The sequence below is a fragment of the Penaeus chinensis genome, chromosome 36 (assembly GCF_019202785.1).
Source record: "Penaeus chinensis breed Huanghai No. 1 chromosome 36, ASM1920278v2, whole genome shotgun sequence".
Taxonomy (NCBI): domain Eukaryota; kingdom Metazoa; phylum Arthropoda; class Malacostraca; order Decapoda; family Penaeidae; genus Penaeus; species Penaeus chinensis.
Window position 1 is genome coordinate 14,719,132 of NC_061854.1, and position 13,429 is coordinate 14,732,560.

At 40.3% G+C, this 13,429-nt stretch overlaps 1 protein-coding gene across 3 annotated transcripts in view; it reads left to right on the top strand.

Moving 5' to 3' along the window:
- Positions 1-5,542, top strand: part of LOC125044757 (GPN-loop GTPase 3-like) — a 6,001-nt gene extending 459 nt beyond the window's left edge. For all 3 annotated transcript variants that reach the window (XM_047641664.1, XM_047641666.1, XM_047641667.1), the window contains exons 2-7: positions 1,002-1,119; positions 2,159-2,336; positions 3,795-3,883; positions 4,306-4,438; positions 4,827-4,960; positions 5,265-5,542. In XM_047641664.1, the coding sequence (XP_047497620.1) occupies positions 1,019-1,119; positions 2,159-2,336; positions 3,795-3,883; positions 4,306-4,438; positions 4,827-4,960; positions 5,265-5,481 (852 nt within the window). In that variant the 5' untranslated portion in view covers positions 1,002-1,018 and the 3' untranslated portion in view covers positions 5,482-5,542. The remainder of the gene's footprint in view (positions 1-1,001; positions 1,120-2,158; positions 2,337-3,794; positions 3,884-4,305; positions 4,439-4,826; positions 4,961-5,264) is intronic.
- Positions 5,543-13,429: the final 7,887 nt, after the last annotated feature.

The window sequence follows — 13,429 nt, forward strand, 5'->3', positions numbered from 1 at the left end:
CTTTTTGGAAAACCTTGAGAATATAGACTTCTTCCTTATAGTTATAGAAGCAGTGCACTACAAGCCCACTGAATCATGCTGTTAATATCATTATACAAGAAAAACAACCCAGTAGTGTGCAGTGTCAAGTTTTTGTGCAACAGCAAAGGCCTTTGTGACGTGGTGACAGGAGTAGAGCAAGAAAAGGATTGGTTTGAGCCCAGAAGCTAGTTCACAGGGGTATACCAAACACTTACCCTCTATTTTATGTGTCAGAATTGTCATTTTGGAAAAACTTATGTAATATATGTATGTGAATATCAAAGAATGATTATTAGTAGCGCAAAGATAAAAACTGTATGAGTGTACATATGTGAATAAATGAATAAAACATATCATAGATTAACAGTAACAAAGTATCAGAGCTCGAAAATGTGATCAATATTTTTATATAAGTCTGCAAACCATAATAGTGTTTGCCTACACTGTTTATATTTTAAACCTTTGTTTGTTAACCCAATGGCGACGAGTTACGCCTATAGGCGTCATAACAATACGCCCGAAATGTGGCGTGCGGCTGTCCGCCGCGGCAGCGCGCCAAAGAGCCCCGAGGCAATGATTCGGCTTGATGTACCAAATTCACGCACTCAAAGTCGGCGCGTTGCCGCGGTTTCGCCAGAGCGTAGAGTTTTTTTTAATTTTCTATACCTGTCACCAATGGGTTAATAGTTATTATAATTTATGAGTTTTCTGTCATGTTGTTTGAAATTTAATATATTCTACATGACAAGAATTCTTATTTAATCCCGAGGGATGGTATGAGAAATATCTCGGCATCATAGACTGATGATTTCTGGCAACCATTCAGTTACTGGGAGCAACTATATATGTATATATATATATATATATATATATATATATATATATATATATATATATATATATAATTTTAACAAGCTGAATATCTGATAACCAGTTGTAACTAAAGAAATACTAAATTTTGTTTTGTTCTTTATTACTAGGTAAAACTTAATTAAAAATGAGATATGCACACCTGGTCCTGGGTCCAGCAGGCTCAGGCAAGTCAACTTACTGTGAAGTTGTTCAGAGACATGCCGAAACCTGCAATAGAGTGATAAAGTGAGTACTTACATTGATACCATAATCATTCAGTAGAAGATATTAATCAATAGAGATTTATTACCCTGTTGACATTGGTAAATGTTATCTTTGTTGTTTCACAAGCATGTTTTAAGTCTTGGCTGGAATTAACCAATTGCCACGTATGGTAAGAAAATAGTTTATTTATTGTATTTACACATAGATGGCTCTACAAGTACTTAGTCACCAAGGAGTCGGTTATTAGTCTTACCTATCTCACTTGTTTACCCTATTCCTTGACTTTTGGAAAGGGTCTTTTGCATTGTCTTAAATGTTATCAAGATTTTAATAACAATTTAGTAATCATAACATCAATAACAATAGTGACAGTATCGATGTCAACTGTATTTAAAAGAAAAACACATTTTCCTGCCAATTCAAGAAATGGGGAAATCAGGATCGTCACTAGGGCTACTGATTGACTCCTTGCCGGATGAACATATGTGGAGCCATCTGTATGTAACAACACTGACAAAAAACTACAGGGGACAGAACATTAATCCTGGGTGATTGGGTTAAGTTACCAGGAATAGTGTATGTATTGATGCACTCAGGCATCCCTTACCGCCTGTCTACCATCCTCTCTTGGTGCCTGGTTTGACAGGAAGAGTAAAAATGTAGAATTGAATTACAGGGTTGAATCTCTGTAGTCAGTCTTGTCCTCCAGTAACCTAAACTCCTGCCAACATTTTCTTTCTTCTTTTTCAATTACCAATTCAATTTTATAAGGAAAAACATGCTATCATTAACTCAATGTCGCCAGGAAAATGCTGTGTTCATCTTAGGATTTTTGTGAAATATCTCTGTACATATGTGGCTCTGCAAGTGCTTAGCCACAAAAGACCTTGTAGCCTTACCTGATTTCACTTTTCCTGGAATTTGTAGGAAAAATAAATTCTTTACTAATGCTATTGATATCAATGGTGTTATTTTTATTACAGACATTATAATTACTATAATGTTATTGATATTAGTAGTGGCAATATAAGAAGACAAAATTTATAAAATCATTTTTCAGTGTTGTCAACCTTGACCCAGCCGCTGAAGCCTTCAACTATGGTGCCTTGGTGGATGTCCGTGACCTCATTCAGCTGGATGATGTCATGCAAGCAGACGACATGGACTTCGGCCCCAATGGAGGGCTTGTGTTCTGCATGGAGTATCTGATGGAGCCAGATGGATTGGAGTGGCTAAGGGTAGGTTTAGAATTTTAGTTTTTGTTAACATCATATCAGTGGTTGTTAACATTGTTTTGTGAATTTTATATACGTATTGATTCAACTTTGAAGATGAAAAGACGGAGCCATATAGCTTTTTATATCCAAGCTTTGCATTCACTTTTTTGTTTGTTATTGTTCTAGTTATTTGTTAGTATTCTGTGAATTTCATGAATATAATTGTTGTAGGCCTCTAAGTTATTATTAGTTATTAGCCAGGCCTGATTGGCAGGTTTACCTGAGAAGTGGCATCTGAAGTCACTTTTCAGGCCAAAGTTACCACTATTGAGGTAAAGGACATGAATGAGACGACAGAGCCCAGACTTCATAGTTTAATGTTTGTAACTACTTTAATAACCATTTTCAAGTAGGGTAAATTATTCAAAAATAATTACTTACACTTTGATTTTATATATATATTTTTATATATAATTTTTATTTGCGTGAGGGGAGGGTAATGCGAACATGCCATCATGGAAAATTTGCTGAGGGCCAGGGTGATGGGAATGAATTGCCATGAGTGCACAAAGCTGTTGGAGGGTGATTACACTCAATAGGTATTTAGAGAGGAGCACTTGCTTTATTTCCATCAATAAAAAAGTGTGGAAAGTACCATCTATGAGTTATGACTGGAAGAGCCCCAGCCTTTATTCCCATGCTCAGTGATCCTATTCCTGCCTGCTGTAATCAGGGGTGCAAGTTGTACTACAGAAAATTGAATATTATGAAGAAAAGAAAAAAAAATGCAAATAACAAAATGTTACTTATTATGGACAACCTAGGGAGATGATATGGAGTCTTTTACCATCTGGATAAAGCAAATAAAAAGATAAACAAACAACAACAACAACAACAACAACAACAACAACAACAACAACAACAACAACAACAACAACAACAACATAGTGTTTAAAGAAAATAACATTACAAGGGGAGGCATGGAATCTAGTCTCTGCACATGAATGTTTGTGTGCACCCACCTACAAGCCACACACTAGAGTGGTTGCTCAGATAAGCCTAATGCCTATATTTTAGATCACATACAGACAATGATGCATCCAGATCCAAGGGGTTAATTCTAAATCATTGCCAAAGTACTAGTGTTGCATTCACATCATTTGTTTAGGTATTCAAAATCTTCTATAACATAAAAGATACATCATATGTTTCTCCTTATTGAAATTAGGTTTGCCTGCCAATTATGTCTGTTCATGTGGCTATATCTTAAAGAGAATGTAAACCATCACATACATCCATTTACCAACCTATATATTATAACACATTTAAGCATGCATGCTGATTCCCCACCCCACCTCCACTCATGTAAAAGGTAACACATCCATGCATGTATCCTCAAAAACCCTAATGTTTTCATTATTAGAATGTGGTGCACATAAGATGCATTTAATACTTTCTATTAAAATTTTGCTTCCATAGGAGCAGCTGGGAGACTATGATGATGACTGCATTTTGTTTGATTGCCCAGGACAGATTGAATTATACACACACATGAATGTTATGAAGATGTGAGTATTAAAAGTACAAAAAAATGTATCTTTCTTCTTCATTGATTTAGCAATAATGTTAAAAATAAGATCTCATGTGGGATTGGGGAATAAAGTTGGTTATTCAACTTATGAATAAAAAAGAACAAAATTTTCTTAAATGTTTGATATTTATTGGTGAAAAGTGAATGAGTGAGCTTAGCATTATTAGAAGACACACAAATAAAAGAATTAGAGAAATATATGTTATGTAGGCAAACCATGTCCATAGCAGTAATGAATGAGGAGAATGTCTAAGTCTTTTTAAGTTTTTTTTTTTTTTTTTTTTTTTTTTTTTTTTTTTTTTTTTTTTTTTGGGGGGGGGGGGGTATGCAGTATAAGAAAGTGCCCAATACAAAATTACATATAAATGACATTTGACCCTTTTTTCTCTCTTTATTCAGATTAATACAAAACCTTCAGTCATGGGATTTTCGTGTATGTGCAGTGTTTGTCCTGGATTCTGTGTACATGGTTGATGCTGCAAAATTTCTTTCTGGTTCGCTGGCTGCTTTGGCAACAATGGTACAACTGGAGGTAAGTTTGTTTTTTTTTTTGTATACCTTTATATACTCACATACAGCATATTCCTATTTGTAAAGCCATAATAACTATTTTCTTATCCATGTCACTTTATCTTTTTGTAATATAATCTCATTCATCTTAGTATTCAATCAAATATTATATGTAGTTGCGAAAGTAGAAATATATGTTAATTTGTCACAGCCTAGTGTTTGAAGTGGCTTTTGATTTGTATGTTTTTTTTTGGGGGGTTTGTTACAAGATAACAGAATGAAACATCTATTATATTAATCTTTTCATGTTGCATCTAACTCAACATTTCCTCAACATATTAAATTAAGAATATTCTCATTGATAGTTTCCCTCATTTGATTGAGATTTAAATCTATGTTTTTGCTTTTAGGTCCCTCACGTTAATGTCTTGACAAAAATGGACTTATTAAATAAATCAGCAAAGGACCAATTGGAGATGTTCTTGGAACCGGAAGTACATGAACTTTTGACATCAGATCATTCAGTTTCCAAGTTTAATAAAAAGTAAGTGATATACAAAAGGTATGAGGTTTTGATACATACTGTAAATATTCAGTTCCTCATTGTGTCACAGAGTTATGTGGGTATCATTCACCAACTTTTTTTTTTTTTTTTTTTTTACCATAATAAACCTTTCAGTTCTTGATTGAAATATGTAATTTTGACAGTCCACATAACACTGCTTTCCCAATTGCACATTTTACCTTTGTGATAGTCTTGTTACACATGATTAATACCTCTGAAAAAATCTATATTTGAGAAGGCAAAATTTCACTAATGATAATCTAATAAAATACTTACTTTTCAGGTACCACAAGCTTACACATGCACTGGGTAAAGTAATTGATGACTTTTCATTAGTCCGCTACATTCCTCTAAACATTAACAATGAGGAATCTTTGACAGACTTGCTGATACAGACTGACTTTGCACTCCAGTATGGTGAAGATTCAGATGTCAAAACACGTGACTTTGAGTATCAAGATAAAGAAGATGAAGAAGAAGACCCTAAATTTAATGATTAAGGCATTTTGTAATTACTGTATAATTTAACTGAAATAAGTACAATAAAATTTAAATACTGTAGTTGTGAATCACTTATTTTCATCATAGACATTAGGCCCCATCCACTCAACTGAGTAGTCCCTGTTGTACTTTGCCCACTTACGAGACCAACCCTGTGTCATCATATACATGGGGTGCTGTTGTCTGGCAGGGTCATCTATCCATACTTGACAACAAATGGTCAAACTTCCAGGCAAAAGGCCTTATTGGCAATTTTGGTTAAGAGCAGGTATAGACGCAATTACTCCATTGGTTTGCTTGTCAGTTTTGCCTGAACAACTGGCATTGTCTACTGTAGGTTTTTTGGCAATTTTGTTTACACTCCGCTGTTTACCCAATTCCTTGCATTTTTTGGGAAATGTTTTCCTAATACTATTATAATTATCAACACTTATTTTCAATAACACCTTGATTATTATTATCATGTTAACAAACAACAATAGTAATAATAAATATTAACATTATTGTTAGATTATAATGTTAACAAATAATAATAGTAATAAAGATTTTAAAAATTCTTTCCAAAAACTCAAAATAGGGTAAGCAGGTAAGAACAGGTAGCTTAGTAATTGATTACTTGGTGACTAAACATTTCATCCTTTCTTTTGTCCATTTATCCTAATTGTTAACTCATTTGTACCCTTTTTGCCGCAATACTTTGCCATAATGCTTTATGACCTTTGATGTTTGGCACATTTGTTTTGACCATTGTAAAGCAATCCCTATACAATACATTATGGGAGTTACCACAATTGGTATAATTGTGCAGAGCAGTTTGAACGATCATGACCAGGCTAGATGCATAGTGGCCACTCTGCCTTATTTGGTAGGGTGGCTGAGATGCCAGCATATCCGGACTGGATAAGATTCTCCACCAATATAAATTTCATGGGTTAGGTAATGTCTACAAAATATAATTTTAGCAATATTGGCTAGGACTTACATCAGTCTCAGGGGGAATAGTGTAGTACTGTACTGATACTACACCATAGTTAACGAGTCAGGCAAAAACAGGGAGGCTGAGCAGGAATATTGAAGTCCGTCAGGGTAGGTAATGCATAAGCTTCCTATTTGAATGTAACTTTGACAAGGCAAGAACGATCAGGACGGCTGCGGAAGGGAACTTTGCCTAAATCTTTTTAGAGACCTTTTTGGAAGCGGCGACTGTTGTCAGGGTAAGGGGCTGAAAAGGGGTGGGGGCACAGAAAATCAATCCCACTTAACTGTGCTAAAAAGAGTGCTCAAACATAGCCTTGGGAATCAAAAAACTTCTTACAAAATGTTATACAATTAGAATAAAATTCGTTACATGTCAAAGGTTATAGAGCTTATAGGACATTATGGCAGTGAAAAGGGGTAAGGAGGGGGAAAATGAAGGAAGACAGGAATTAGTAAAAGAGGAAAGGGGTAAGGGTGTAGGGCTATTTGCCTGAGGAAGGATGAGAAACACTGTGTAAGGAAAATTGGCAAATGAGCCATTATGAATATGGGTAGAGATGGGTAGGAGGATAAAAATCCAAGGAATAAGATAAGAGAACAGGGGAAAGTAGTTCAGTATCAGGAAGAATGACAGGAGGGGAAGGATCTAGAATATGTTTTTCTTGAAAATTTTCTGCCACATCAACATCAAAGGTCATTAGCGAAATATAGCAATTGGATGGAGTTTGGGGGGCAAAGCCCCTGGGTAAGAAGTTTTTTGGTTCACAAGGCTATGTTTGTGGATTTCCAGAATGGTAAAGGGTCAAAACAAACAAATGTGCCAGACATTAAAGGTCACAGCATTATGAGAATTGGTTAATGGTTAATGGGGTTGTTGATGAAGAAGGTTATGGGGGTATAGTTGTTGAAGTTGAGCATGGTGGGAGAGTAGAAATGTCTCCTGGGGTGTTGATTATGGTGGATACTGTACTAGTAGGCATTGAGGAGGGGGTATTAGTTGTAGTGTTCAGAGCGTGGTCAAAGGAGGGCCTGGGGTCAGGGAATTGGGCGAGTTTGAATTGGTGGAGCTATTTGACGAAGAGGCAAGCCTCATTGCCTCTAATAATGGTATGGTTAATGGTTAAAAGCAAAATAAATGTGCTATCTAATAATGGTATAAAATCTTCATTGTTGGTCATGGTAAGCCTGGAGTATGTTGGGGAGAGAAACGGTCCACCCCTCAGGGTCCCCTCAAAGGGGTAAGGGCTAGACAACTAAAGTAGGGAATACTGTGCCCATGGCTCCCTCAGGCCGTTCAGGACTGGCACAAAGTCAGCCTTTCATCCTTTCAGCACGGCTCTCACACCTTAGGAAGTGGATAGTAGAAGGGGTTGGTGAAGGGACAGAACGAAAAAGTAGGAGGGGAAAAAAAAAAAAAAAAAAAGACCATGCAAAATTTGTTGAGTCGAGGGCTGAGTCCCAAGGTTGGGGAGTACCCCAGCATTAGGTCCCAGTCTCCGCCTCCTAAGCCCCCCCACGACAACAATGGGCAAGGGATGGGGGGGGGGGGAGCATTATAAGAAAGTATTGTGGAGAAAGGGTAAAAATGAGTTGATGATTAGGATAAGTGGACAGAAGATGGAGTGAAGAAGAGAAAGGAAAGAAAAGGAGAAAAAAAGACCTTGCAAAATTAATTGAGGCGAGGTCCAAGATCCAAAGTAGGGATGATCCCTTACATTTGGCCTGTCTCTGTCTCCTAAGTACCCCCACGGCAACAAGAAGCAAGGGATTGGGGGGAGGGGGGGATCTGGAAAAGGATATTGTTGCGACATAAAACAGTCACATATTCATCTGGGTGGGAGCGGTAAGGATAATGGGGAAAGAAGAGGGAATGGTGCACGTGGAGATGCAGAGGATGTGGCATATTAGGAGAGAGTGGGAGGAAGAGGGGTAGGTGGAACTTGAGGAGGATGGATAGATATCGGCAAATACTTTAAATGTAGAGGGAATAGGAAAGAGATTGGAGGGTGGATGAGGGAGCCATGTGCCATTTGCCAAGTCCTAAGTTATTATTAGTCAAGTTATTATAAAAATGGTTAATTCAAATAACATATGATAAGGAAAACTTTTGGGTGTATGGCATACATAGAGTAGTTTTGAATGGTTAATGGTTAAAAGCAAAATAAATGTGCTAGACATCTAAGGTCATGTAGCACTATAGTAAATGGTAGTGAAGGGTGGTTGAGTTAGTGATTAGTTGTCAAAGTTGGGCAAAGGAATTGACGAGTAAATGGGTTAAGGTTGGGTAAGGTAATGTATAGGGGTTAGATCAAGTGAAGGATGTATATGCATTTGAGGAATGAAAACAGGTTGTCAAAGCAGAAAGTGCGAGACGTTGTGGGAGGGATCACGAAAATCGGTCCCATTTGGCTGGGCTAAATACATTATTTAAGAATTTTGTAGAGATGGGGGTAGTAGAAGGACGGGGGCATATGGAAGAGGGAGTAGTGTTGAGGGAGTAGTGTTGAGGGAGGTAGTGTTGAGGGAGGTAGTGTTATGGGGAGGTGGACAATAAGGTTGTAAGGTAGTATAAGGGAGGATGGGGTAGTTGATGAAGAAGGTTGTGGGGGTATAGTTGTTGAAGTTGAGCATGTTGGGAGTAGAAATGTCTCCTGGGGTGTTGATTAGGGTGGATACTGTACTAGTCGGCATTGAGGAGGGGGTATTAGTTGGTGTTCAGAGCCGTGGTCAAAGGAGAGCCTGGGGTCAGGGAATCGGGCGAGTTTGAATTGGTGGAGCTATTTGACGAAGAGGCAATGGTTAATGGTTAATGGTGAAAAGCAAATAAATGTGCTAGACATCTAAGGTCATGTAGCACTATAGTAAATGGTAGTGAATGGTTGTTGAGTTAGTGATTAGTTGTCAAAGTTGGGCAAAGGAATTGACGAGTAAATGGGTTAAGGTTGGGTAAGGTAATGTATAGGGGTTAGATCAAGTGAAGGATGTATATGCATTTGAGGAATGAAAAGAGGTTGTCAAAGCAGAAAGTGCGAGACGTTGTGGGAGGGATCACGAAAAATCGGTCCCATTTGGCTGGGCTAAATACATTTAAGAATTTTGTAGAGATGGGGGTAGTAGAAGGACGGGGGCATGTGGAAGAGGGAGTAGTGTTGAGGGAGGTAGTGTTGAGGGAGGTAGTGTTGAGGGAGGTAGTGTTGAGGGAGGTAGTGTTGAGGGAGGTAGTGTTGAGGGAGGTAGTGTTGAGGGAGGTAGTGTTGAGGGAGGTAGTGTTGAGGGAGGTAGTGTTGAGGGAGGTAGTGTTGAGGGAGGTAGTGTTGAGGGAGGTAGTGTTGAGGGAGGTAGTGTTATGGGGAGGTGGACAATAAGGTTGTAAGGTAGTATAAGGGAGGATGGGGTAGTTGATGAAGAAGGTTGTGGGGGTATAGTTGTTGAAGTTGAGCATGTTGGGAGTAGAAATGTCTCCTGGGGTGTTGATTAGGGTGGATACTGTACTAGTCGGCATTGAGGAGGGGGTATTAGTTGTAGTGTTCAGAGCCGTGGTCAAAGGAGAGCCTGGGGTCAGGGAATCGGGCGAGTTTGAATTGGTGGAGCTATTTGATGAAGAGGCAAGCCTGATTGCCTTTAATAATGGTATGGTTAATGGTTAATGGTTATTCATTGTTGGCCATGATAAGCCTGGAGTATGTTGGGGAGAGAAACGGTCCACCCCTCAGGGTCGCTTGAGGGGTAAGGGCTAGACAACTAAAGCAGGGGAATACCGTGCCCATGGCTCCCTCAGGCCGTTCAGGACTGGCACAAAGTCATCCTTTCATCCTTTCAGCACGGCTCTCACACCTTAGGAAGTGGATAGTAGAAGGGGTTGGTGAAGGGACAGAAAGGAAAAAGTAGGAGGGGAAAAAAAAAAAGACCATGCAAAATTTGTTGAATCGAGGGCTGAGTCCCAAGGTTGGGGAGTTCCCCAGCATTAGGTCCCAATCTCCGCCTCCTAAGCCCCCCCCACGACAACAACGGTCAAGGGATTGTGGGGGGGGGGGGAGTTGATCTATGAGTGATAACGGTTATAGTGCGTGTTATCCCCTTGGTGACGGGTGTAGAATATAAAAAACTACGCTCTGGCGGTCAATGGCAACGCGCCGACTTTGAGCGCTTTGGTGCGCCGCCGCGGCGTACAGCCGCACGCCTCATTTCGAGCGGTTTGTTTTCACGTCTATAGACGTGACCCATCGGGAAGTGGGAAGAAGCTAGGTGGTGAGATAAGGAATGAGAGGGGGGAGGTGGTATTGTATCAGGAAGGGTATCAGGAGGCGGAGGATCTGGGGAAGGGCATAGTTGTGACTCCCTCCATGTGTATCATGGAGGGAGTGGAAGGGATAGAGGGGATGAAGGGAGGGTTAATGTAGGTGGAGCTGGAGCTGGGGGTTGGGGGAAGCGGTGTAGGGGGAACATGAGAAGGAGGAGGATGGATATCGGCAGTCAATTTGAGTATGGAGGGAGCGGGAGTTGTGGAATTTGAGGGTGGATGAGGGGTTTCGGTGTTTGGGAGTCGAATAGATAGATTTGAATATCTTCAAGATTTTCTGTAAAGGAGTTGGTTGAGTTTTGTGAGAAAGGTTTTCTTATGAGGGGGGAGAGGAGACTGGTGTCTGAGGAGTAGAGGTAGGTGGAGCCGAGTGTGTGGTAGAAGGGGTAGAACGTTTATTCTGTCTGCTGCGGGTAGTGCGTGGAGGGAGAGGGGGTGTCGGGGCTGCAGTAGAGATTGGAGTGTCAGGATTTAGAATGGCAAAATAATTTGACTGGGGAAGGCGCGAGGTAGAAGTGGGGAAGTAAGATGTTGGAGGGATAGGTGTAGGGGAGAATATAGGAACGTCTTGTGAGAGAGGGGAGGGACAGCGAACGACATTACTGGAGTAAGGAGTGAGAAAAAACTCGTCGACGTGCTTCTTGTCTGGTTGCACGTAGAGTGAGTGCAAGTCTGAATCCAAGAGTTGCCACCTCAGGCTCAAATTTGTAGATGAGGCAGCCCTATAAAATACATTATGGAGGCTGCCACAGTTGGCACATGTGTGTGATTGTAGAGCAGTTTGATCGAGTATGACCAGGTTGGGCACATAGCGGGTATCTGGCTGTGGAACGGCTATGTTTGGCAGGATGTCCTAAACGCCCAACAGTTCTGACACTGAAGGGTAGGATGATAATATGGTCAGACGGAGGGATTCTTCACCAATGTAAACATTAAAGGGAAGGTCTTGTCTGCGGAAAATTATTTTGGCAATGTTAGTGGGATTCTTACAATGACCTCTGGGGAGAATGGAGTATCATTGTACTGATGCCGCATCATTGTCCGCCAGACAGGCAAGTAAGTCTCCTCCACAATCTGACCAATTTTTATCATAGATAGGGCAATTTGCTGGGGAGATAGTATCAGTTCCGGTGCAAGTATCGAGGGTTGGAGGAGGTTCTGCAGGAATGGGGTTACCAGAATGATCAGATTTGATAATGCTATAGCTTGGTTTTCAGACGTTACTGTGACGAAACGGGAACGATCGGGTCGGCTACGGAGAGACTTTGCCTATTTGTTTTTGGAGACATTGCTGGAAAGTGTGGTCAGAGCAGGGTTCTGTGGGAGGGATCACGAACAATGTCCTATTTGGCTGGGCTAAATAGATTAAGATTTCTGTAGAGACGGGGGTAGTAGAAGCATGGGAGCGTGTGGGAGAGGGATTAAGTAATATGGAGAGATAGACAATAAGGCTGTATAGTAATAAGGGAGGATGGGGTAGTTGATGAAGGTAGTGGGGGTAGAGGTGTTGAAGTTGAGCATGTTGGGAGTAGAAAGGTCTCCTGGAGATTAAGTGTTGATTTGGGTGAATAATGTACTAGTAGGTATTGAAGAGGGGGTAGTAGTTGTAGTGTTCAGAGCCGTGGTCAAAGGAGAGCCTGGGGTCCGGGAATCAGCTGAGTTTGTATTGGTGGGGCTATTTGATACCTAATAATGGTATAACATCATTATTGGCCTTGGTAAGCCTAGAGTATGTTGGGGAGAGAAACAGTCCACCCCTCAGGGTCTCCTTGAGGGGTAAGGGCAAGGCAACTAAAACTGGGGAATACTGTGTCCATAGGCACAAATTCAGCCTTTCATCCTTTCAGCATGGCTCTCACACCTTAGGAAGTGAATAGGAGTCCCAAAGCATGAGGAGTCCCAAAGCATGAGGAGTCCCAAAGCATGAGGAGTCCCAAAGCATGAGGAGTCCCAAAGCATGAGGAGTCCCAAAGCATGAGGAGTCCCAAGGCATGAGGAGTCCCAAAGCATGAGGAGTCCCAAAGCATGAGGAGTCCCAAAGCATGAGGAGTCCCAAAGCATGAGGAGTCCCAAAGCATGAGGAGTCCCAAAGCATGAGGAGTCCCAAAGCATGAGGAGTCCCAAAGCATGAGGAGTCCCAAAGCATGAGGAGTCCCAAAGCATGAGGAGTCCCAAAGCATGAGGAGTCCCAAAGCATGAGGAGTCCCAAAGCAGAGGAGTTCCAAAGCAGAGGAGTTCCCCAGCTTTGGGCCCCAGTCTCTGCCTCCAAAGCCCCCCACACGAGAACAATGGGCAAGGAATTGGGGGTGTATGGTCTAAGAAAAAAGTTAACAAAAAAATAGGAATTTCCTTCTCATGTTCTATTTCTCCCAACATGTATACCTAATTATGTGGCAACTGGTGTTCAGAACCCTTTATGTCCCATGCAAATTTGTTAATTTTGAAATAATCCAATGTGTTTTGTAGACTACAGGCTGTATGCTATACTGGTTTCTGGGACTAATATATAAAAGTGTTTGCAATTTAACTGAAGCATATTTAGCCTCTGGTGAAAGTATTAGACAAGTTATCAACAAGATAATTTCTTCCTTGTACTTGTTAAACTTTCAGTATGTATTTTGAAAATCTGTAAACTGGATTTACTGAATTAAAGGATAAAGAAACTTCAA